At 38.1% G+C, this 22,415-nt stretch overlaps 1 protein-coding gene across 2 annotated transcripts in view; it reads left to right on the plus strand.

Annotated features, from left to right (window-relative positions):
* Positions 1-20,885, plus strand: part of ppp6r2a (protein phosphatase 6, regulatory subunit 2a) — a 44,790-nt gene extending 23,905 nt beyond the window's left edge. For both annotated transcript variants that reach the window (XM_028043679.1, XM_028043680.1), the window contains 15 exons: positions 356-508; positions 646-861; positions 3,228-3,292; positions 3,381-3,496; positions 3,585-3,670; positions 4,971-5,039; positions 5,114-5,211; positions 5,410-5,467; positions 6,297-6,427; positions 6,507-6,631; positions 6,716-6,860; positions 7,033-7,115; positions 17,199-17,379; positions 19,354-19,458; positions 19,533-20,885. In XM_028043679.1, the coding sequence (XP_027899480.1) occupies positions 356-508; positions 646-861; positions 3,228-3,292; positions 3,381-3,496; positions 3,585-3,670; positions 4,971-5,039; positions 5,114-5,211; positions 5,410-5,467; positions 6,297-6,427; positions 6,507-6,631; positions 6,716-6,860; positions 7,033-7,115; positions 17,199-17,379; positions 19,354-19,458; positions 19,533-19,581 (1,680 nt within the window). In that variant the 3' untranslated portion in view covers positions 19,582-20,885. The remainder of the gene's footprint in view (positions 1-355; positions 509-645; positions 862-3,227; positions 3,293-3,380; positions 3,497-3,584; positions 3,671-4,970; positions 5,040-5,113; positions 5,212-5,409; positions 5,468-6,296; positions 6,428-6,506; positions 6,632-6,715; positions 6,861-7,032; positions 7,116-17,198; positions 17,380-19,353; positions 19,459-19,532) is intronic.
* Positions 20,886-22,415: the final 1,530 nt, after the last annotated feature.

The following is a 22,415-nucleotide window of genomic DNA, read 5'->3' on the forward strand; positions in this document are numbered from 1 at the left end:
TTCATCTGAAAAAAATTGGACTATCATGAAACAGTTCAATATTTTTATCTCTTATTTCAGAAAGTGAAATTTGTATCTTGTATAGACTCATTAAACACAGAGGGAAATATTTCAGGCCTTTATGTCTTGGAATTGTAGATGATTATGGCTGGCAGACATTAAAAATCTAAACTTTACTACCTTAGAGAATATAAACATTACATAGAGTCAGTAACAATGATTTTTTTTAAATCCATAAATTCCACGTCATTGTTTGGAAGACTAAGACTGTTGCACAATTTTAGTGTACAGATTGAAACAGAAATCAGCGTCCTTGATAACAAGTTTAGACCAGTTTTGATTTTTCTCTCCACAGAAAAGTGCAATATTGATGACTGTTGGCATTCTGGAGCAGCCCCTGGGGAATGCCCGCCTTCATGTGGCCCGGCTGGTGGCTGCCCTGCTGCAGACCAGTGCACCCAGCATCTGTCAAGAGCTCTGCAATCTTGCCACCATGGACCTACTGCTGGTAGGTCCATGGTGCTGCAGTTTTTCATGATAAATGAAATGCCTTAGCACTGGTCATTTCCGGTAGTTAATGCTTAGCTGTCTACACTTTTTGATCGTGTAACACATTAACTTGGATGGTTTTTGCTTCTTGGATAGGATCTGTTCTTCAAATATACCTGGAATAACTTTTTGCACCTTCAAGTGGAGCTGTGTGTGGCAGCCATTCTGAACCATCCTTCATCAGATGAACGGCCTGTCCTGGGTCCACAGAACCATGAAGGGGATCCATCAGCATCCAGCACTGAGAGGGAGGTAGAGCAGAAGGACACAAGCTACCCAGAAAACTCTGTCCATAATCCTCTTATAACACATGTAAGTGACATAAACTGAACTAAAATCCAAGATTTGTTACTTCTGTCTAAGGGTGGATAAAAAAAAATTATTCATCAATGCAATGCTATTAATTTTGTTCTAATTCAATACTGATTTGAGAAACCCTGTGAAAAAACAGCAGGGGATCGAATAGATATTCGATTGAATAGATATTCGATCCCCTGCCCTGTGGGTTTGCGGCAGGGGTGGGCAATTATTTTTTCCATGGGGCCGCATAAGAAATATAAAATATTGTGGAGGGCCTGGCTAAAAGGCTGAACATGTTGGTGTATAAATACAATGTAAAAATACCAATTTCTGATCTGGGTCAATTTCACTCATTTTATCCTGCATACGTTTTAAAAGTCCAACATTTTTCCTGTAAGATTTGGACAACCGTCCGTGGTAACACCTACCAATTTGTCCCATTTCAGTTCCAACTTGTCCACTCACGTATTTACCTCCGTGAAGAGATCGCTCCCTGTCGTCGTCCCTTTTAAAGACTGCATTAGCTGCCAGCACCTCCATAATCTTGAAGTCCGGTGTTATCCCACGGAGTGATATGAGTAGCTGGGCTGTGTCGTGGATATCATAGCTCTCATCCAAAGCCACAGAGAAAAAGTCAAAACTTGGCACTTCACGTTACAGCTGTAGCTCCAGGTTCCCAGCAATGTCCTCGATCCTCCTCATCACAGTCCGCCTGGACTTGCTCAAATGCGGCTTTTTTTTCAGGGTATATTAGCACTGCAGAGTCTACCAAGCACTCTTTCATAAACTCCCCCTCTGAGAATGGCTTGCTGTTTTTGGCTATTTTGTGGGATATCACAAAGCTGGTCTTGGTTGCTGCATTTCTGGATGCGTGGAACTTGGTAAAAAAAAAAAAGCCTGGCTGGGTTCGCAGTTTAGCTAACAAAGCTTCCGATTTTCACGCTTTTTCGACATCAGTCAAGTTTTTATATTTCTCCCCATGTTTCGTCTGGTAATGCCGATTCAGATTGTAGTCCTTAAGCACAGCGATCTGGTCCCCACAAACTAAATACACGGCTTTACCTCCAACTTCAGTAAATAAATACTTACAAATACAATTTTTGTTGAAAATCCTACATTCGGAATCTACCTTTCTTTTTTTAGCCTGAGCTGACATTTTGAGGGCTAAAGTAGTCTTCTGATAACGTTCAATCACGCGCACGTCTTGCATGAATAAGAAAAACAGCAACTTCAGAATAAAAGCAGTGCAGCTTTAGTCCATGAATGAGATGAAATTAGAAGGTATGTTTATTTTGGAATTTCCAGTTAAAGTATACACGGCGGTAAGAGTCAAGTAAGGGTATGTGGTCTGGGCTGTACAATGCCCAGGTCTGTCATACGGGCCAGTCAGTCACATCCGGATGTGACCCGCGGGCCGTATAAATCCCAGGTTTGCGGGATGGTGAGCAACACTTTAGTGAGTCATTCACACTGTCAATGGATGTTTGAGATTTCATAGTTGATCGCACCACTTGCTACATTTCCCACACTTTCTGCCAGTGGAATAAACTCTGGCAGAAAGTCATGAGTTAGCTTAGGACCTAGCACCATGTCTTTGCTGCTGGCATTCGTAGCAGACCTGCCAGTGTGGCACAGAGTGACTGTCGTTACGACTGCCTGCTGCTGATATGCTCAGTGTCATTTCTAAAACAGTTTGATGCAAAGTTGTTATCTTCTTCTTTTTGAGTTTGACGGTGCTAACGGCTATTTGGTGTCCATTACTACTACCTACGGTGAAGAGTGTGGGTCAAAATGTCAATATTGTTCAAATATGATTAATGGTGAATTAGGTTTAAATACACTTCAATTCAATACAATACTTCTACATTCTAACCTTTGTATTCCAAGTTTAGCATAAGTATTATTTTACTACTCTTGTTTTCAGATATTTACTGCTCAAAAATGTTAATGTATACACTGTTTAAGTGATGTATACACCACGGCTATTCATATGGGCAGGAAATGGGTGTCTTAAAATAGGCTTTCCTGATCCCATATATATATATTTTTAATTTTTACTGTATTCCTTATTCTTATTTAAAAATTCTATTAATGTTATTTTTATATGTTGTGCTATTTGCTTTATGGCCTGTGGATGGACATTAACACCTTGCTAAATCTGGTGTATTTATGACAATATTATACTTTCATTAATAGGCACTGTTCCATTTAAATAAAATTTAAGTCAATATCAAAATATTTTAATCAATATCTAATCTAAATCAAATTTAATTGTGACCAAAAGAATCGAAATCAAATTAAATTGTGAGGTTCTTAACAATACCCAGTCCTGCTTCTGTCCCCACAGGATGATTTTTGTGTTTGTGTTTGATCCTCAGCTTTTCCAGAAGTGTCAGCTTGTTCAGAGGATCCTGAATGCCTGGGAGGAGAATGAGCAAATACAGTGAGGAACTTTTATTTATCCTTAAGAGATTTAATTTAGGACAAATATGAGTGTTGTTTTACTCTCCTTATGTTTATGTCACTGTTAGGGCTGAGGGTGGCACCAGAAGAGGCAACATGGGTCATCTGACCAGGATTGCCAACATGGTGGTCCAAAACCTGGAAAAGGGACCAGTACAGGCACAAATCACAGACCTTATCAAAGGTGTAGCTTCTACCATCCAATGAGTTATCATTCTAGATGAAAGGTTGATCAAAAATAAACATCTGTGTATGGGTTGATTTTACCTCAGAGCTGCCAGAAGACTGCAGGGGTCGCTGGGAGAACTTCGTCGATGAAACCCTCAGAGAAACCAACAGAAGGAATACAGTAGAGCTGGTGAGGCATCTTTCAACTGAACACACTTTTTCCCATTTCAATAAAATACTTTGAATAGGCCCTCATTACTCCCTCTCTTCTGTTCTTTAAGCCCTTTCTGGTTGACTTTAGTTGTGATAACAGCAGCGATAGACCATGCAGTACAACAGAGAGTCCAGATGAGCAGTAACAAGCTTTTCAACTACTGGAATTACAATTGTAAAGAGAAAGTACTTAATAACCCGCAAGATGGAATAAAAACATATCCCACCTGTGTGCCTAATTATTAATTACAAACAATATGGATGGCTTTTGTCAGAGAATCCACTTGGCAGCTTGCGTTCACACAGACCCAGCCAAAGGTATTTGCCCTGCAAGAAATTTATCATTCAGTTTAAGTGGATGGATTTTCGAACATAATGTTAAATGTTCTGTATTTGATTAATCCAGAGGATTTTCATTGCTTCACTTTTAAGAATATCTATAGGTTTGTTTCCACTGCAGTAACGTTTTCCAGGACCCATTATAGTTTTCTGGAGCAGTATTTCTGTTTAGTATTTATTACTGGTTAAATATCCTGAGCATTTTGTTTCAGCCCCACCCTTTCCTGGTCAACCTAATTGAAAGTATTTAATTAGAGGAAGTACAGACTTCTGCTTACGCCGGCCCCATGGAGACTGAATGTTTAACATTGTCTTCAAAGCATTTTTTTTTAAATTGACTCGTGAAGTTAAACAATTTTTCATTGTTAATTCAAATTCAAAAATGCTTTCTTGATCCCAAAGAGAAATTAAATAAAGGTTAATTTAATATTTAAAATATAAATTGTAGCAATGACAGTTCCCTGGCATTGGTGATCATTGACCAGTTTTAACACTGAATGGAGCAGACAGGCTTCTATGAGACCCGTCTACAGATTCTTATTGTTAAAGATGTATGATTGTTACAAACTTGCTCTGTTAAGCAGTTTTAATTCAGTTTTAGAGCATAACCTCTATGCAAATTGCCACAGTTTGGAATGGCAGTCTATGGCTTTTAAATCATAACCAGTATCAGATAGTGTGCTTCTAATGATACTTTGGTATGATTTTACAGTTTTTAGTGGCAATTTTGGCTCAGTTTTTGCGGAGAGCAGAGAGCCACCCCATGTTGCAGCAAGAAGAGAAGCCACTCAGTGGCAGGGAATGTAAAGCCACACAAGAAACGACCAAGGCATATAAAAAGGTTCAGGGAAAAGAAATCTAGGAATTAAACTCAAGAACCCATAGCGACCATCTTTTGGCTTAAGATGAGGCCACTGAGCTTCTGCTCTGTTCTGCAGGTAAGCACCCACAATATCCACTCATCCAGTGAAGATGACGACTTCCCTAATGATATGTCTCTGCAACAGGTAGAAAAATCTTGAAAAACATCCCAATAATCAAACACTATTTGGTGAAATCACATATTCCCTATTCTCTACAGACCTTCTCGGACTATCAGATCCAACAGATGACTGCCAACTTTGCGGACCAGTTTGGGTTCCATGATGAGGAGTTCAGTGAGCATGATGAAAATATCAAGTAAGGCACATTCAGACTTTCTCACAGGAGATCTCAGATCTACTGACTATCTTTTTGGACTTTTGTGAATCATCAGAACTGATGTCAGATTCTGAGTCATATCAGTCCATAGCATTGTGGTCTGTTGTTTTAGCAATGCTGCTCCTGCTATTATTTGCTACTTGATACTGACGTAAAAATTCTCTTCCCTTCTTACAGCTCTACCTTTGACAGAATTACTGAAATAAATTTCTCTCTAGATGCTGATGATAATGGTGTAAGTTTTTTATTTATTGTCATTCAATATATTATTTGTCACACTTGTACATTTCAGATTATGAAACAAACGTTTAAGATAGCTTGAGTAAAAACAATTTTCAAAGAATGAGCTCATTAAGAGGAAAAGCTATCCAACCTGAACTGGCGCTATGTGAAAAAGCAATTGCCTCCTAAACCTAATAACTAGTTGTGACAAACTCACCAACAACAACTACTATGAAGAGTTTGCGATAACTGCCACTGAGTCTTTACATCACCACAACATTACCAGGAACTTAGGCCTAACTGTAAGATTCTGTGATTGTTTTGAAGCTATAGTGTGCAATAATCTGTGCCATGCATATGGTGATGACTACCATACCATGAATGTGTGACTGACTTTATAAAGTTCTGTGTGGATAACACCACCCCCACCAGGATATTGAGATGCTTCCCTAATAACAAATCCTATATAACCAGTGACCTGAAGGAAGTGCTAAGCAAGGAAAAAGAGAGCCTTCCGGGATGGACACAAGGAATTGTTTAGAATATACACTAGAATAATTCCCTTAAGTAACTTAAAGTCAAAATTAGAGACAGAAAGGAGGTGCACAGAAAGGTGAACGAGGATCAGACAAAAAACTGATCTTTAGAATATCTGTATTTGAAATACTTTTAACTGCAAATTCAAAAGGAGATTTCAAACTTGGATGAAAACAAAAAGGTTGAGAACAGTGAATTTTAAAGTTTTTGTGATAAAATAAATCTATTTATAGTTGATTATCCAACAAATATGAGGTCTGTTCATTGCTATCATTCACTTTGTACTGTTGCTTTTTTTCCGTCAGGCCAATGCAGCTGCTTTTGAAGCCTGCTGTAATGAGAGGATACGTCAGTTTGATGATGCTGAAGAGGAGGAAGAGGACATCTGGGAGGAGAAGGAGATCAACTATACAGCACAAGCTAAATCCCGAACAAGGTGGAGCTAGTCATTTTCACACTCTAAGTTTTATGTTGCCCACAGATGGTTGGTGACCTTTGTTTACTCCATGTTTCAGGTTTGGGGTGTCTCAGACCTCAGAAGGAGGCTCCAGGGGCAGCATAGAAAATGGAGGACAGGAGCAGGCCTGTGAGCTGCAATCAGATGAGGAAGAAGATACTGAGCAAAACACATCAGATACAGGTATAACAGAATACAGCAACTCTCTACACTACAATTAGTAGTTTCCTATGGATTCAAATTGTTCTTTTTCTGTTTCTTCCACAGGTCCAGGCTGGACGGCAAATTTCAGGGATTCTGGAGGGACTGGTCCACCCCAAGTGCCAACAGGGTGGGAGAGTTCAGGCAGGGGTGAAGCACAAACACAAGTAACAGGCTGGGCCAACTTTATTGAGTTTCAGCCTTTCACCGGGTGAGAAACATAAAGTAGAACATGTTTTACTTCTCTAAATAATTTAATATAAAGCCAGGAGGTTTTTAGCAAGACTCAGACCAAACTGAGCTACAATGAAGAAGTCAGTAATTACTCTTTATATAGACACAATTCATTGTAATGTGTGATTCTTTGTTTTTGATTTCACCAGTACTGAGACTGGTCCAAGATGCAGCTCTCCTGTAGACAGCGGTGATACTGAGAAACAAGCCAAACAGAACCATGAGCCGGAGGGTGAGCATCTGGACCTTCACTTGTTATTTCTATCTTCAAATTTCCCTTTTATTTTGTTTTCACACTGTTACCAATATTCGTATTTTCTGACAGATGAAGGTTTGGGTTTCCTAAACCACAGTCACCAGAAACCAGGAATAATATATCTTTTTTAAAATATATTTATTGTTAATATATTTTTTAAATAAACTAGTGCAGGTGTGCTCAATATGTCGATCGCGATCGACCAGTTGATCACAGGAAGGTTTTCAGTCGATCTTGGCAGTAGGTGACAAATTGAACGCCGCCAGGAGGCTGAGACAAGCATGTCCTCTTTTGACGCGCTTATCAAAATAATCACCAAGATCCAAAACGTTTGTAAATTTATTAAAGAATAATATTTTTAAAAATCAACAAAGCGTGTTCAAATTAATGACCCAACAAAAATAATATCAGTAATTATTGTTTCAACAAGGTGTTACACAGTTCTGTGCATTTCGGCTCCATTACCTAAATAAAAAATAAAAAGGTGGCCGACTCTCTGTCTAGCAGAGCAGGAGTTTAAAATTAGCTAATCAACCACTGCTGGGTTCAGGGGAGCGCTAATAATCGCAATATAAATATCAAGCCTGAAAACAACCTAATGTCGTAACAGACTGAATGTTATGTTTGTAACGTAATCTCTGCTCGGAGTGCAGGCAGTTGCCATGGCAATGGGCTTCTTAAACGACAGAACAAAAAGGTATGAGTGGCTTCGAGTTGATCTCCTGTTCTGGTTATTTTACCTTTGCTGTGGCGCATTACAGCAGCTGTAGTTTATGAACGTTCAATAAATGATAAAATTGGACTAATTATCTTGTTCATTTGCGAGTACACGCCATTCACAACAAATACATTTCATTAAGTATTTAACAAACAATTGGCTCCAACCACACCAATTATGTGAAATTAAATTAATTGTCTAATATTTTTAAAAAACAATTAGTTTGGTGCTCTCTGGCATCTTGCTTTAAGCACAGAGGCTGAAAGTTGATTTTTCTGGCTTTTCCTCTATCAAACATGCTATTAATTTTGTTTCTTATTTAGTGGAAATATTTATGTTGATGAGACTTTTTCCAAAATGACAATTTTTTTTTACTTGCATAACTCTACTGTTGAAAATGAGGAGCTGACTTTAAAAAATGACATTGAAATAAAATCCAGTCCAACATCTGGCTTGAGAGGACTCCTCTGGAACCTGATGGAGGAAAAATATCCCAACTTCAGAAGATGTGCTTTTAACTTAACAGTGCACTTTGGTTCCTATCAATCTGAAATTTCTCATATTGAGGTATCAAACCAAATTTCATATCTACCATAACTGATTGATACTTGCTGGCCTCAGGTTTACAACCAGCTTCTGACTATGAAAAACCATTAACATCCTCCCAGTGTCAGAATCTCACTGAGGAAGAAACTGGATTAGGTTTTCTATCACTTTCATATTTCTGCTATAACTGATGTGTATAAAATAAGTCAATAAAGTTCCAATTACAATTTTTATACCTTTGTGTCGTGGTAGATCTCAGCTGGCTGGTGAGAAAAAAAAGTAGATCTTGATCTCAAAAAGCATGTCACTGGCATGGGCTTATAGCTCATATGTGTATTTAAAGCAGGGACTAGCTAAAGCTGCAGTCAATTACAACACACGCCAGTGTAAAACTCGCCTCCCTGTTGCTTGAAGACAGTCTGACTAGTTAACCGCTGAGTCAGGATGTCATACAGCTGTTAATAACAAAGTGTATAAAATCACATGGTAATGACAGCGTATACAGCGTCATATGAAAATGTTTGGGCATCCCTATTAATCTTAATTATTTTTATTTCTAAATATTTGGCTGTTTGTGTTACACCCTTGTAAAGGGGAATAATGAAAACGGACACAACGTTACTCTTTACGCTTCCAGTGTTGTAATGATATTTCAAAAACAGTTTTAAACATTACATTGTCACATACTGAGTGCTGAACATTGCACACAAACATTGTGGTTATACCCACACAGCAATAAGAAATGTTGCACAGGACGCAGCTAGCCAGAAAGCTAATGTGAGTATAGCTCTTAAGAAAACTCAAGTTATTGCAGAAACCACAAGCGCTCCCTGCTCATTAGCAAATATAATAACCTTAATCACATCTTTAAACCCTATAAGTCAGAATTTTGCCTGTAAAGGGGAATAATAAAAACAGACACGGACATGACGTTACTCCTGTTGCTTGAAGTGTTGTAATGGAGAGGATCAGAAACAACGCGTTCCACTACATCGATTCAAACAAAACCAACAGAGATAAGCTGTAAATACACTCTCAAAACTTACAATCTGAACTCTCCAAATATTATACACAAACATAACCAGAAAAGTAACATTAAAGAAAATACTTTTTAAACTTATGCATACCTTTACTGTATTGATCTGTAGTTTTTAACTTGCTAGAAAGTAATCAGACTATTAATGCAAAACAATATAATTTTGCTTAATGTTCTTATTTTTACTTTTTTATTTATATTAAATAGTTTTATAACCACTACATTTGCAACAGCTATTTCAGTTTGATCCAATAAGTGAGGGACACAGTAATATTTCAGTATTGAAATAAGGTTTATTGGACTAACAGAAAACGTGCAATATGCATTAAAACAAAATTTGGCAGGTGCAAAAATGTGGGTACCTTTACCAGTTTATTGATTTGAATACCCTTAACTACTTATCGCTACTTTACTGAAACACAAAATTAGTTTAGTAACCTCATTAAGCTTTGAACTTCACAGACGGGTGTATCCAATCATGAAAAAGATACTTAAGTTGGGGAATTGCAAGTTGTTCTCCTGTTTGAACCTCCTCTGAAGAGTGACATCATGGAGACCTCAAATAACTCTCAAATGATCTGAAAATAAAGATTGTTCAACATATTTGTTTAGGGGAAGGATACAAAAACTTGTTATCTCAGAGATTTCAACTGTCAGTTTCCACTGTGAGGAACATAGTAAGGAAATGGATGACCACAGGGACAGTTCTTGTTAAGCCAAGAAGTGGCAGACCAAGAATAATTTCAGAGAGGCAGAGAAGAAGAATGGTGAGAACTGTCAAGGACTCCCCACAGACCACCTCCAAAGACCTACAACATCATCTCGCTGCGGATGGTGTCACTGTGCATCCTTCAACAATTCAGTGCACTTTGCACAAGAAGAAGCTATATGGGAGAGTGATGCGGCAGAAGCCTTTTCTGCCATTAACAGAGTAGCCTGAGGTATGCAAAAGCACATTTGGACAAGCCAGCTTAATTTTGGAATAAGATGTTGTGGACTGAATAAAAAAAATTAAGTTGCTTGGTCACAAAAAAGGACTACTTATATGATCAGAGGAAGCTAAGTCATAACTGCTGAGTGTTGATGTGATTGATTCTTTTGAATGGTTAAGGAATCGCTCCATGTAATGGTCTCGCTATCGTGTCTTGTAACGAAACTAATCAGCCAAACTCCTTTCACACGAGTCAGGATGAATTCTTCCTTTATTTCTATGTAGAATGGAGTGAAACTGCCGAAGCACAAACAACTCGGGATGAGCTCAGAGCAGCTAACAGAAGTGTTTTACATTCAGTTACATACATTAGAAGTACAACAACAATGCTACCTCAGAATGCTACCTTAATAGTGAGCTGCAATGCTACATAACGGCCTAAGAAAAGCTTAGCAGCCTGCTAGTTAGCAATGACATAGCAAACTAGAAAATTTCGGAAGAAATTTAAATGGGGGTTGCCAAAGTGTGCTCATCAGTTGGAACCCAGCATTCTGATGCTAAAAATTAGCATCATTGTGTAGATAAGTTCTCCAGAGCCTTGCTAATGACCTAATTATTATATTCAAGGGTGGTGCAGCAGAGGCACATCTAAAAGTTGCAGGACACTGGCCCTTGAGGACTGGAGTTTGACACCCCTGGAATGGATTCCACTCAATATCAGCAAATTCTTGAAAATAATGTTCAAGAATCAGTCATGAAGTTGAATTTACGCCAGGGATGGATATTTTAGCAAGACAAGGATCCAAAATTTGAGCACAATTACTCAATATTTTATACACATCACTATTTACATCCTTATTGTTTTATTGTATTAAACATTATTTGATTTGAAAGGTTACATAAAGGTTTGTTTATGTATTTATATTAAATTTAAGGCTTGTTTGTTCTGCCCCAAAAAATATGTCAATGCTCCCCCTACTAACTTCCTCTGTAGCTGGGGCTTATATAGAAACTCAAGGCAAAGCTTATTAATGGGGCAATTGGTATCTCGACTCTACATCTTCTATTTAACAGTTCTCTTTTCATTTACTCTGTCTTTTGTGTAGGATTGTGTATATTTGTATATTTTTGGATGATATATGCAGGTTTGAGTTTTGGGTGTGTGAGTGAATGCAAGTGTGTATAAGCTGTTCGCTATATTAAGGTGGTTGTATCCTTTAAGTGAAAATTCAATAAAATAATATAGAAAAAAGAGAAGCACCTGGATGTTGGGAATGTGCAATATGGCATTTTTCTCTAGCTATTGTGATGGGTGGTGCTAACTATATATATCACAATATGATTTTGGTAAAGACTTACTACATAATATAAGCAGGTTTTTCGCTGCCAATTCCAATTTCATGTACAGTATATGTATATATACATATATATGTATATATTAGGGATGCTCAGATCAGGTTTTTGCTTCCGATTCCGATCATCCATGAGGCCAATCTCTGCCGATCATTGATCGTTACCGATCACCTGGATTGGATGTTAATTTTTTGTTCTAGGTATAAATGCTACTATGTGATCTGGCAAAATGGAAAATGATCTGGCAATAAAATCACCTAATTTAGACATAAAACTTGCAAAATACTTGCAGCACAATACGGCAGCTACTCAGTCAAAAGGACAACTGAAAAACCTGCAATCAGTAAAATATTTAACAGTAAGGTTCTCTGTACCCTAAATTATACATGAGTCAAATAAATCTCACAATACTGACTATATCAGATAGGCATGTAAATAAGGAAACATTCATTCATGCAGGTTGCATCAAAATAAACAATCCTGAGTTACTGAATTAAAACTTCCTGAGAGCATGGCTAGCTGATTAATGCTGGTTCTGATTGGTTGTGTCTGACCGAGCAGAGTAACTCTGCAGAACACAGGAGGATGTAGAGGAGATTGATTATTTTTCAGAGATTATCTGTCTTATGATAGGACAGTTAAAATTTTTGTATATCTATTTTTTCATTTTATATGCTGCAGCTTTAAGCAGACATTCTGTGTGGGAGTTCACTGTCTGCATAGGCGTAAATCTCAGGGGGGCTGGGGGGGGGGGGTTGTCTGGACCGCCCCAATCTTGGAAAAGTCTAGAATTGTCTCCCCCCAAAACAAATAATTGAAGAGACATTTGCATTTAAATAATATCAATATGAAAAGGCAAAAGAAACAAGGAGCGAAATAAATCTGCCATTTATCTCAGGAAAAAATAAGAGTTAATTTTTAGGTCCCCCTACCATTGTTAGAACAATGGTTCAATCCAAAGTGTAGGAGGAGCAACAGCAGCGCTAAACTGCACAGACTCATCAGAGCCGCTGAAGTGAGGAGTTAGCTGTTAGATGTGGCTTTGCAGCACAAACATAAAACCCTCCAGTAAGTAAATACTTAAAGCAAAAGACATGCAACACCTAGGGTTGCCACCCGTCTCGTAAAATACGGAATAGTAAACACGTATTTGGCTGTTAAATGTTGCATCCCGTATTGAACCGATACGGTACACGATTTGTTCCGTATTTCTATAAATGTCCGATAGACATGCCTATCACATACATATTAACACTAAGTGTAAGTGTAAGTCTTACTAAGTGTAACAATAATGACCAAAATAAAACACAGGAAATATTACGGTCAGCTAAATTGTCGTGGTGGGAGCTAAAGCAGTGGTCCCCAACCACCAGGCCGCGGACCGATACCGGGCCGCGGACCAATCGGTACTGGCCGCGCAAGAAACAATGAACTACTTCCGGATCTTTTATTTTGAAAATCTTAAACCGTCAACTTGCAGCAGAATGAATAACATCAGAGTACTGCGCGCGCACCTCCCCCTCCTCCCCCAACAACAGTATCGGACTTGATACTTACGACGCCCCCCCCTCCCCCCGGTCCGCAGCAAAATTGCGAAGGGCTGACCGGTCCGCGCGACTAAAAAGGTTGGGGACCGCTGAGCTAAAGGACCCGCAGAAACGCTGCCATGGTTGCCTAGAGACAACCATGGCAGCTCACACTACACAGCCGCGGTGAGCTGCTATCAACTCGCGTCATTTTAAAACGTCCTCAACCTGATTCTCCACAGTCCTTAGAAGTAAAACCTCTTGTAAAGATGCATACGTAACAGGGAAGACGCAAATCCCAGGTTGAATAATGCTAGTAAGGATGAACGCAGGCAATTTTAAAAAATGTGTCCATCGTGGCTGTATGATATCAGACAGAATGGATCAGGAGAGGAACACAGCAGACCCGTTAGAACCTAAAGAACCAGACACCAGCGTCTCTTCATCCCTCAATCATCTCCTGAGGTTGACATGGTACAGAACATTTTACTATTGATTAAGTTTTTTATTGTGCTTTTTGTAGACTATATTGGTTTGATTATTTGCTTATATATGTATAATATTAGCCAAAATATTTATTTAGTATAACTTCTTTGGTACCTAATGGGGTACCTGTCTAGATCCGCCCATGGGCTGCAGGTCCATGTCTGGTTCATAAATGACCACTGAACAATGAATTCATAAAATATATAAACATTTCAAAATAAAACATACAAAAAGCCCTGACAAACCTTTTAAAGTAGGGAATATTTGTGTTTACTGTTAATCTAATGTATGATTTGTTCTTTAAATGACCACCTATATTGTTTCATGGGAATACTCAGTGGTGGATTTTTGTTAATCTTCACAATTTTACTTTAACAATGAATTAAAAATTATAGTGCTGCACATTTAGCTACTGTATACGACAGGGGTGGGCAATCCTGGTCCTCGAGGGCCGGTGTCCTGCAAGTCTCCCTGGTCCAGCACACTTGAATTCAACAGCTGAATCACCTCCCACGTGCAGTCAAGTTTTCCAGAGTCCTGCTAATGACCTCATTTGACTCAGGTGTGTTGAAGTAGAGATGCATCTAAAAGACCGGCCCTCCAGGCCTGGAATTGCCCACCCGTGGTATATTCTCATGCTTTCCATCTGCCAGGGATCTGCAACCTGGATCTCTGGTGACACAAGTGGCTCTTTGGCTCACTTATTCAAATGAAGTATTGCTCTGTGTTTTTTTGTTTCATTCTTTTTCAAGTGTTGCCATGGAAAAACACTGACTACCTTGGCCCTCGTGGTAAATTTGACCTAGAACCAACTTCCAAACCTAACTCCTTATTTGTATAAATATTTTGGTAATTCTCTTTACAATACCAGAATGTTCACATAACTTTTATACTTTTAGCTGTCTGAGGATACATTTTGAATATTAAATCAGGTGTTATGATCAGTTACTCAGTACTTGAGTAGTTTACCAAATACTTTTTATACTTGCTTAATTAAACGTGTTTAAGGTATGCAACCCTGATTGGAGTACAATTTTGGGATTCTCTAACTGACCTCTATGCATGAACGATTGATCTATGGATCATTTAGACAAAAAACACTGCCATAAAATAATGTCTATCACTGCAGCGGACGTCCAACCCCATGAGAGTAGGACGTGGTGAGCGTCCCTTATTTTGATTTCTGAAAGGTGGCAACCCTAGTAACACCTTTTATTTACTTTAACTGCTCAATAAGAAGAAACACATTAACAATAAAGATCAGACTGCAGTTCATTCTTTTCTTACTTTGGCTGAATCATAATAAGCTGCCTCATTAGCAAAACTGCTACACTGCTTTCATAGACTTAAGCTTTTTTGTCAAAGGTAGCAAACATCTCATTCATATTTAGCTCTTTAACGTTTAGTTAATTAGAAGAGTTTGAAATGGGAGGGGCTGAGCAAGTGACCAACAGCTCTGTGTGTGGCAGCCGAGAACAGATAGAAAAAAGAAAGCTATGCCTTTATTTCTCACTGTCTTCAATGTAGAGCCTTTAAAACCACAAAATAAATTAAATGTTACGTTTAAGTTATGATACTCCCCAGATATTCATTTCTATACCTGTTGGTTCTCAGTCTCCCTGGACATGACAAAACTAAAAAAAGGCTTCAAAATAAAGCAAAATAAAGCAGTTATAATTTAAACAGCCCATAACTTCTATTGGGAGCCATTTCAATAAATCAATGTTTATGGGAAATTTTATTGAGAGCAGTTGCTCATTAAAGCTTTTTTATTTAGAACCTTACATTTTTGTAAAGGTGTAGCAGAGATTAGATCAGTGAGACTGAACAAAACTCATATAGAAGCAACATTTGAATTTTAGTTTTATTTCTCAAAATAAAACGATTTGTTTTATTTTGTTTTATTAAAAGAAGTGTTTTTCTTATTGAGAAAATCACTTTATATGCATTACCAGTAATTTTTGGTCCTGCAGTTTGAATGTGGTTTAAAAACTTTTTAAACTACATTTTACATTACATTTCACTGGAACCTTACCGACCCCCCCAAAATTGCTCTTAAGAAATTTTCCTGTTTATGGTCCCGCCCAATAATGAGATGTGATTTACACCCTTGCTTGCAAATTAGATACATTTTATTTGGTTCACAAAATGCCCTATGGGCAAAAGTCACAATTTATTTTACTATAGCTGAATTAAACAGAAAGGTTCTCTGTACCCTTAGTGACCACCTTAAAAGTAGGAGTCTATGCTGGCCCTGGGAACCTTATAGCAGGAAAAAATAGTTAAAACCCAATTAAATAAAATAGACTGCTTGTGGGAGGAATAATATAATAATAAGGAAAACACAAATATAACTAAATACGCCTAAGTGTTCCCCCAACAAAAACACACTCACACAAAAATCCCTGATGAATACAACAAAGAAAACAAAACTCCCCTTCCACTAGTCTCTTCAAGCTAAATAAAACAGCTTGGAACCCAGGGGCAGCATAGGTCCCTTTTTAAAATGAGCCAGAGGGCTGGACAATAGGAGCTCCTCTTCCCTAAACAAAACCCAAAATACTTTAAATCATTAACTACCTACAAGAAATTCTGGGGCGTGCTGTGGTGGCGCAGGGGGTAAGCACTCCCCACGTTTGGAGGCCTTAGTCCTCGACGCGGACGTCGCGGGTTCGACTCCCGGTCCCGACGACCTTTACCACATGTCTTCCCCCCTCTCCTCACCCTCCTTCCTGTCTGCCTACTGTAGAAAAAATACGAGCCACTAGCGCCGCAAAAACTCTTCGGAGAAAAAAATGGAAAAAAAAAAAGAAAAGGAAATTCTAATCTGAAACTAAACAAACAAGAGAAACTGAAACAGTAGCATTCCAGCCTACACACAAAAGAGATAAGGTTAGACAAACTCCTTAAGTAGCCAGACAATAATGAGAAGCAGCATTTACCTCCTCTAAAGTGAAACCAGCCAAAGGGCGCTCGGTATGTCACTCCCTCTAAAAGTATGTTTCCTTCAGAAAAATCAAGTAGAGGAGTTAAAAATAATTCTAAACCCACCTCTCAAGATCAATGTACATACCTCTGCGAGAGTAATCAGCCTGGGATCTGATCTCCTCAGCAATCTACATGCTCTTAAATCTGAGTGCCGATTACCTGTCACCATAATGAACCAGCTGCGCCCTGTCACAGCGTCTTCCACATATGGGGAATAAGAAGAGTGCACAGCAACATACTTCCGGGGACAAGATGCCCCGGCTACATATGTATGAGTGTGTGTGTATATACAGTATATATACAATGTACAATGTCCAATAAATGCATATAATGTAGCAAATTTCACTTTAAGCTAAATCACTGAACCAACCTCTTTAGAATATTCAAATTTATCAAGACGGACCTGTATGAGTTAGAACATGAATAGGTTCTTTTGTTTTTGTAATAAGTTACTCATTTTATTGTGTGTCTGCAGATTTTGGTGCCTCTTCAGGTCCTTCTAAACCAGGAGACACACAAACCGCTCCAGTTGTGGCATCAGACAGCTGTTCCCTCGGGATATTCGAAAGTGAAGGAGGGGACAAAAATGCTAATGTTCCTCCTGAAGCAGTCGCCTCAGAAATGGCCCGTACCAACCAGACAGCCGACCTCAAAAGGTTTGCACTTTGCAACTGAAACTCTTCACACCTAGCTCTAACATGCATTCTTATTAATCCAATTATGTCAGACAGTGTCTAATGCAAATCTTCCACTTGTCGAGCCATCCTACCTTGTGGCACACTTTTAAGACTCAAGTTACTTTTCTTTAACACCCTGTTCATCAAATTATCTTCTGTATTGAAGTTTACTTATTTCAATCTTTGAGGAAAGCGTTGCCCAACTGACTATTCATTTTGGTCTGTGTTTTATAATCTTTCATGACTGTTAGTCGAGAGTGACTGACGGACAGCCTACATTTATAAACAGCCTTCGTTCAAATTTTGTCTTTGCATTTACTCTGTAAACAACAAAAACAATGCTGTTTAGCTTTTAACATGCACCCATGTATGAGTTACAGCAACGTTTAATTTCCCTTTGGTAGGGTTTCCCTCCAAAAAACTTAAGCCCGGTGGTCAGGGCACTGAAGCGGTCCACTATGCTTTTTTATTAAAAGGTGTTAAGTTGACAGGAAATGTAAAAATATTGCTGGATAATTATGTTACTGGAAGACGTTATTGACAATTCCTAAACCCACAGCAATAGAATCTTAAAAACAACAAAACAAAAATAATACTATTAAATAAAGATCAATTATTTGCACTGCTGTTAAATCCAAATTAATTCATCAGTTAGTGGATCTAAAAATACGATGTAATGCTGATCACATTTAGAACTAGCCTGTGCTATAAATGAACTAAGCAGCTGTTTAAGACTCCCCAGGCCCATAAATGGGCCTGGGTTGTAATTTTATTACAACCAAAGATATAGTGATATATACTGTATATAAATTTGATTTTATGATTTCATTATATATAAATTCAACAATTTTAAATTGTTAAACATTTAAATGGAAGATTTTAAGGAGTTGGCAAGTTTACTTTGGAAAAGTTCAAATAACAATTTTCATAGTATTGCAATATACTACAATTATCATTGATTGCTTGTTAATTAAGTTAAGATAATTAAGTTAATTGGCCAACTTCACTGAAGTTGGCCAATTAAATTAGCCTCTTTCCCAGATTCCACTAAATCTGTGTTGAAGCACTATTAGTGGTGCTGATGTTCTTAGCAGCAAGAGGGGCCCTTAAATTCTGCTCAAGGTCTCATACGTCCTTGGACCAGCCGTGAATGATGAGCTAAATTCACAGCACTGTGCATTTCTCTGCTGGATACAGAGACAAACGGGAGATTTAATTGAGTAATTCTTCCATTTTGTGTCTGTTGAGTTTTTAATAAGCGCTACAGAAACTGTTTTGGTTGCCTTTTGGGTTGAGTTTTCCTGATAACAATAACTCTGCCTGTAAGCATTTAATATGAGTTTGATGCATCTATTCCATTTATACAACAGCATGTGAAATTGATTGTTAATCAATGTTGCTTCCTAAGTGGACAGTTTGATTTCACAGAAGTTTGATTTAATTGGAGTTATATTGTGTTATGTGTTCCCTTTATTATTATTATTATTATTTTTTTTTTTTTTATAAAGCAAAAAAAAGCTATTACTTGTCCTGGGCTGCCAGGACAAGTAAACCCTGGCAGCCCACCAGGCTTATAGACACTGCCTGCTTTGGAGTCAGTAAAGCATTTTTGAATTTGAATTTAAGTTGAAATGTCATGTGACAGACCTATAGTTTGGCAGGTGACCTGTTTTGTGTGGCTAAGTGAGATTTTATAATATCAATGGATTTTGATTGTAATAACGCAAGCTATCCACATTCCTTCAAAGAATAATCATTAATGGGGATGTAAGGATTTCCTCTAGTGATCATATTCACAGTTGTGCTAACCTCAGATCAACAGTTTTCCACACTAAAAAATAAAAACAATATTTGACATTTCTATATAACTAATAACTTTTTTGTATTTCTAACACAGTTGACTTGTAAATAGCAGTAAATCCCACCACCACAATTATGATTTTCTTTCTGCAGTGAGGAGTGTCTAGTGTCTCTGGAGAAGCTCTCTCTGTCAGATCCTCTTCCCCCTTCACAGCAGCATGCTGCGGACTCATCTGTAAACACACAGACTAATGAGAAGTAAGTGTTCATGCAGCCAAATAATGTTGGATCATTTGAGTGCTCTAACTGACTGTGACATCTTGTGTTACCAGAGAGGACTTGTCACAGACCCATGAAGTGTCTGTCAATGGACCGGTGTGAGGACGCGTTCATCCAGAACCCTATCAGTGACCATGGCGCAGGCTGTCAGGCTCCTCCAGAGTGACTCTCCCAAACAGCCTCACTGCAGCTCCAGTATTTTTACTGAATCACATTGCCACATTATTGGATCTGGACACTGCCACCCAACACCAATAATGAGGGGGCAGAACATTTAAAACAAAGAAGAAAACTAGAAAAAGCCAACAGACAGAGCAAAGTTAAGAGAAATCATCTTTTCTCCCACAGATGTTGCACATCACTCAGTGCAGTTTCAATGTAGCAGCAACTTTTGAAACTACATGACCTGCGGGGTAACATCTGAATTTTTTTAAACTGAAGGTTTTCTCCTTTTTTCCACTGATTTGGATTTTATAAGGTCACGCCTGAATGGATAGCACAGGCTAACTTTTAACAATGCCTCACCCCGGAAATACCTGCTTTTATTTTTAATACAATTTTTCTTCAAGCTTAAAGAAAAGCACTTATGTCAGCATTTTGTTGTATGTAATAGCACAATGTTCATCTCTGCTGGCTGTCTCATCTGTCCTCTGATCCACATCAGTGTTTCTACTCATTGTTTAGTTTGTTTTTCCCAATTTATGGTCTCTGGTAATGAAATGTGTCATCCATCACCAGGTTGAATGTTTGATGTGTTTCAGGGGGGAGAATGAGGGGAGTGATTTGAACAGTGCTGTAATAGTATTACTGTTTTTGCTCATGTGCAATAATGTTGGTTTGCCTTTTCTTTTTTAAGAGAGAAATTGAAAAAAATGTTCAGTCCAACCTTGGTGATGTTTGGTGTGGCTTTGGGCAAACAAATTTTTATCTAATCTCAAACTCATTTTTCAGATTTTTACCTGTTTTCTTTTTGTCTACTTTTAGTGCATGTAGGTTCTCTGTTGACCTCACTAGTGAGCTAAGACCTTCTGATTGTAATGAACTTAAAGATTCGATTGCTATCCTCCACAAATCAGCCAAACATTATCTACCTATATACAAATATTATCTACATTTAAAAGTAACTTTACAAGCATTTTTGAGATTTTTATTGTCTGATCCTTTTTTCTTGCTGTGTCTTCACCAAGCACTTATTCACAAAGCAATAGGGGCATCTGATGCGGTATGTTTGTTTTTTTTCTGTTGAAGCAGCAGGATTGGAAGGAGTGCAGGCCTCCAGGTCTCTTTGATGTTCTCATTGAAATTCTTTAGCAGTGATCAGCTTCTATGGTTGCTGTTTAAAAAAAAAAAAAAAACTAAAACATTTAAATTAAAAGCATCTGGTTTACCACATTCATACCAACAGATTTCCTTTGCTAGTTTGATTCTTGTCTTTCCACCAGAGTTGTTGAGGTGCAAGGAGACATGAACAGTTGTGCAGCTCCAGTGAGAGATCAGATACAATTTTAGGTCTCTAGAACCACATATACAGTTGTGCTCATAAGTTTAAACACCAGAGAATATGAACGAATACACAGAAACCTTTCACTCATGGCTTGTAGTTGGGTGAAGCCATTTGTTGTCAAACGACTGTATTCACTCATTTTAAAACATGAGCCTGATCAAAGGTTTCCACACCCTGATGATTTTGACCTTATGCACACAAGTTGACACAAACTGAAGGTGACCATACTCACTTGATTTGTTTACTTGTATTCATCATAGTTGTTTGATGATAGTTTCATCCAACCACTTGTGGTTTTATTCATATTCTTTGAAAAATGGCCAAAACCCCCCAAAAGTTCCATGAGGGTATATAAACATACTAGCACAACTGTAGATTTATTTTACAAACATTGAGAATTTATTTCTAATTTACTTCTTATTTAAACCCCAAATTACTATATTTTTGTATTTTTTATGCAGCCTACTAAAAAGTGCATCCATTTCCTGTACATTATGTGTACTCACTACACAATTCATACTCAATTGAGTCCATCAAAGGGGTTTGACATGGAGGAGCTCAGCCTGTGCTTGTATTGAAAGTTCATGTTCCCTTTAATTTGTCTATTTTTTTCCTTATGGTGACTCAAGTCATTTTCCTTGAGTAGATTCGTAGATTCTCTATAAGGTCAAGGTCAGTCTTCTAGCACTAGGATGATACGGTTTTCGAGTCCTTCCCATATCGGCTCAACAGGGCCAAAAGGCCGGAGTCCACCCTGACGACTCTGATGGCTCAAATTAGCATCCCTTCTTCAATTGTAAATGTGGCCGTTGACCGTCAGGCCAGAAGGTAGGAGTGTGAATTGTCCATGTTGGGGGTGGGTATCTATGATACCTGCAGGAGATCAGATCTCCTGTAGGTAGTGCTCTTCAGTTTAGTTTTGAAGCATACATGAAGTGTTTTTGGAGAGATGTGACCTTTTGCAGCTGATCCATGATGTTGTGCTGCATTATCCAGGTCATTTTGCCAAATGTACATAGAGTTTGCAAAACATACAATCTGTTTCAAAAAATATGCAAAGGTTTTTCTAAAAGAAATGAGTAATGTTTCTCTTTGAAATAAAGCTAAGAGGGTATAACATGACAGTTTAGAAATAAACTAACCAAATTAATTGTGTTGATCCACCTCAAAAAAATCATGCAAAAAGTGTAAGCAAAAGAGATCTGGGAGACTTTGCACATGCAAATTTGCATGCAGCCTTTTGTGCTGTGGAGGATAAATAGGTGACTGCTTCACCTATTTAGTTCACAAGAACTAATGGCATTTATTTCAGTCATAATCTTGCGGGGGGTGACCAAGGTTCCATCACTATGTGACAGCTGGTCAGCAAACCTGGCAAACATGATTGACATGGCAGCACTGAATGCACATGTGCTTTATCAGGCATGCATTG

This window comes from Xiphophorus couchianus, chromosome 17 (genome assembly GCF_001444195.1).
Source record: "Xiphophorus couchianus chromosome 17, X_couchianus-1.0, whole genome shotgun sequence".
NCBI classification, from domain to species: domain Eukaryota; kingdom Metazoa; phylum Chordata; class Actinopteri; order Cyprinodontiformes; family Poeciliidae; genus Xiphophorus; species Xiphophorus couchianus.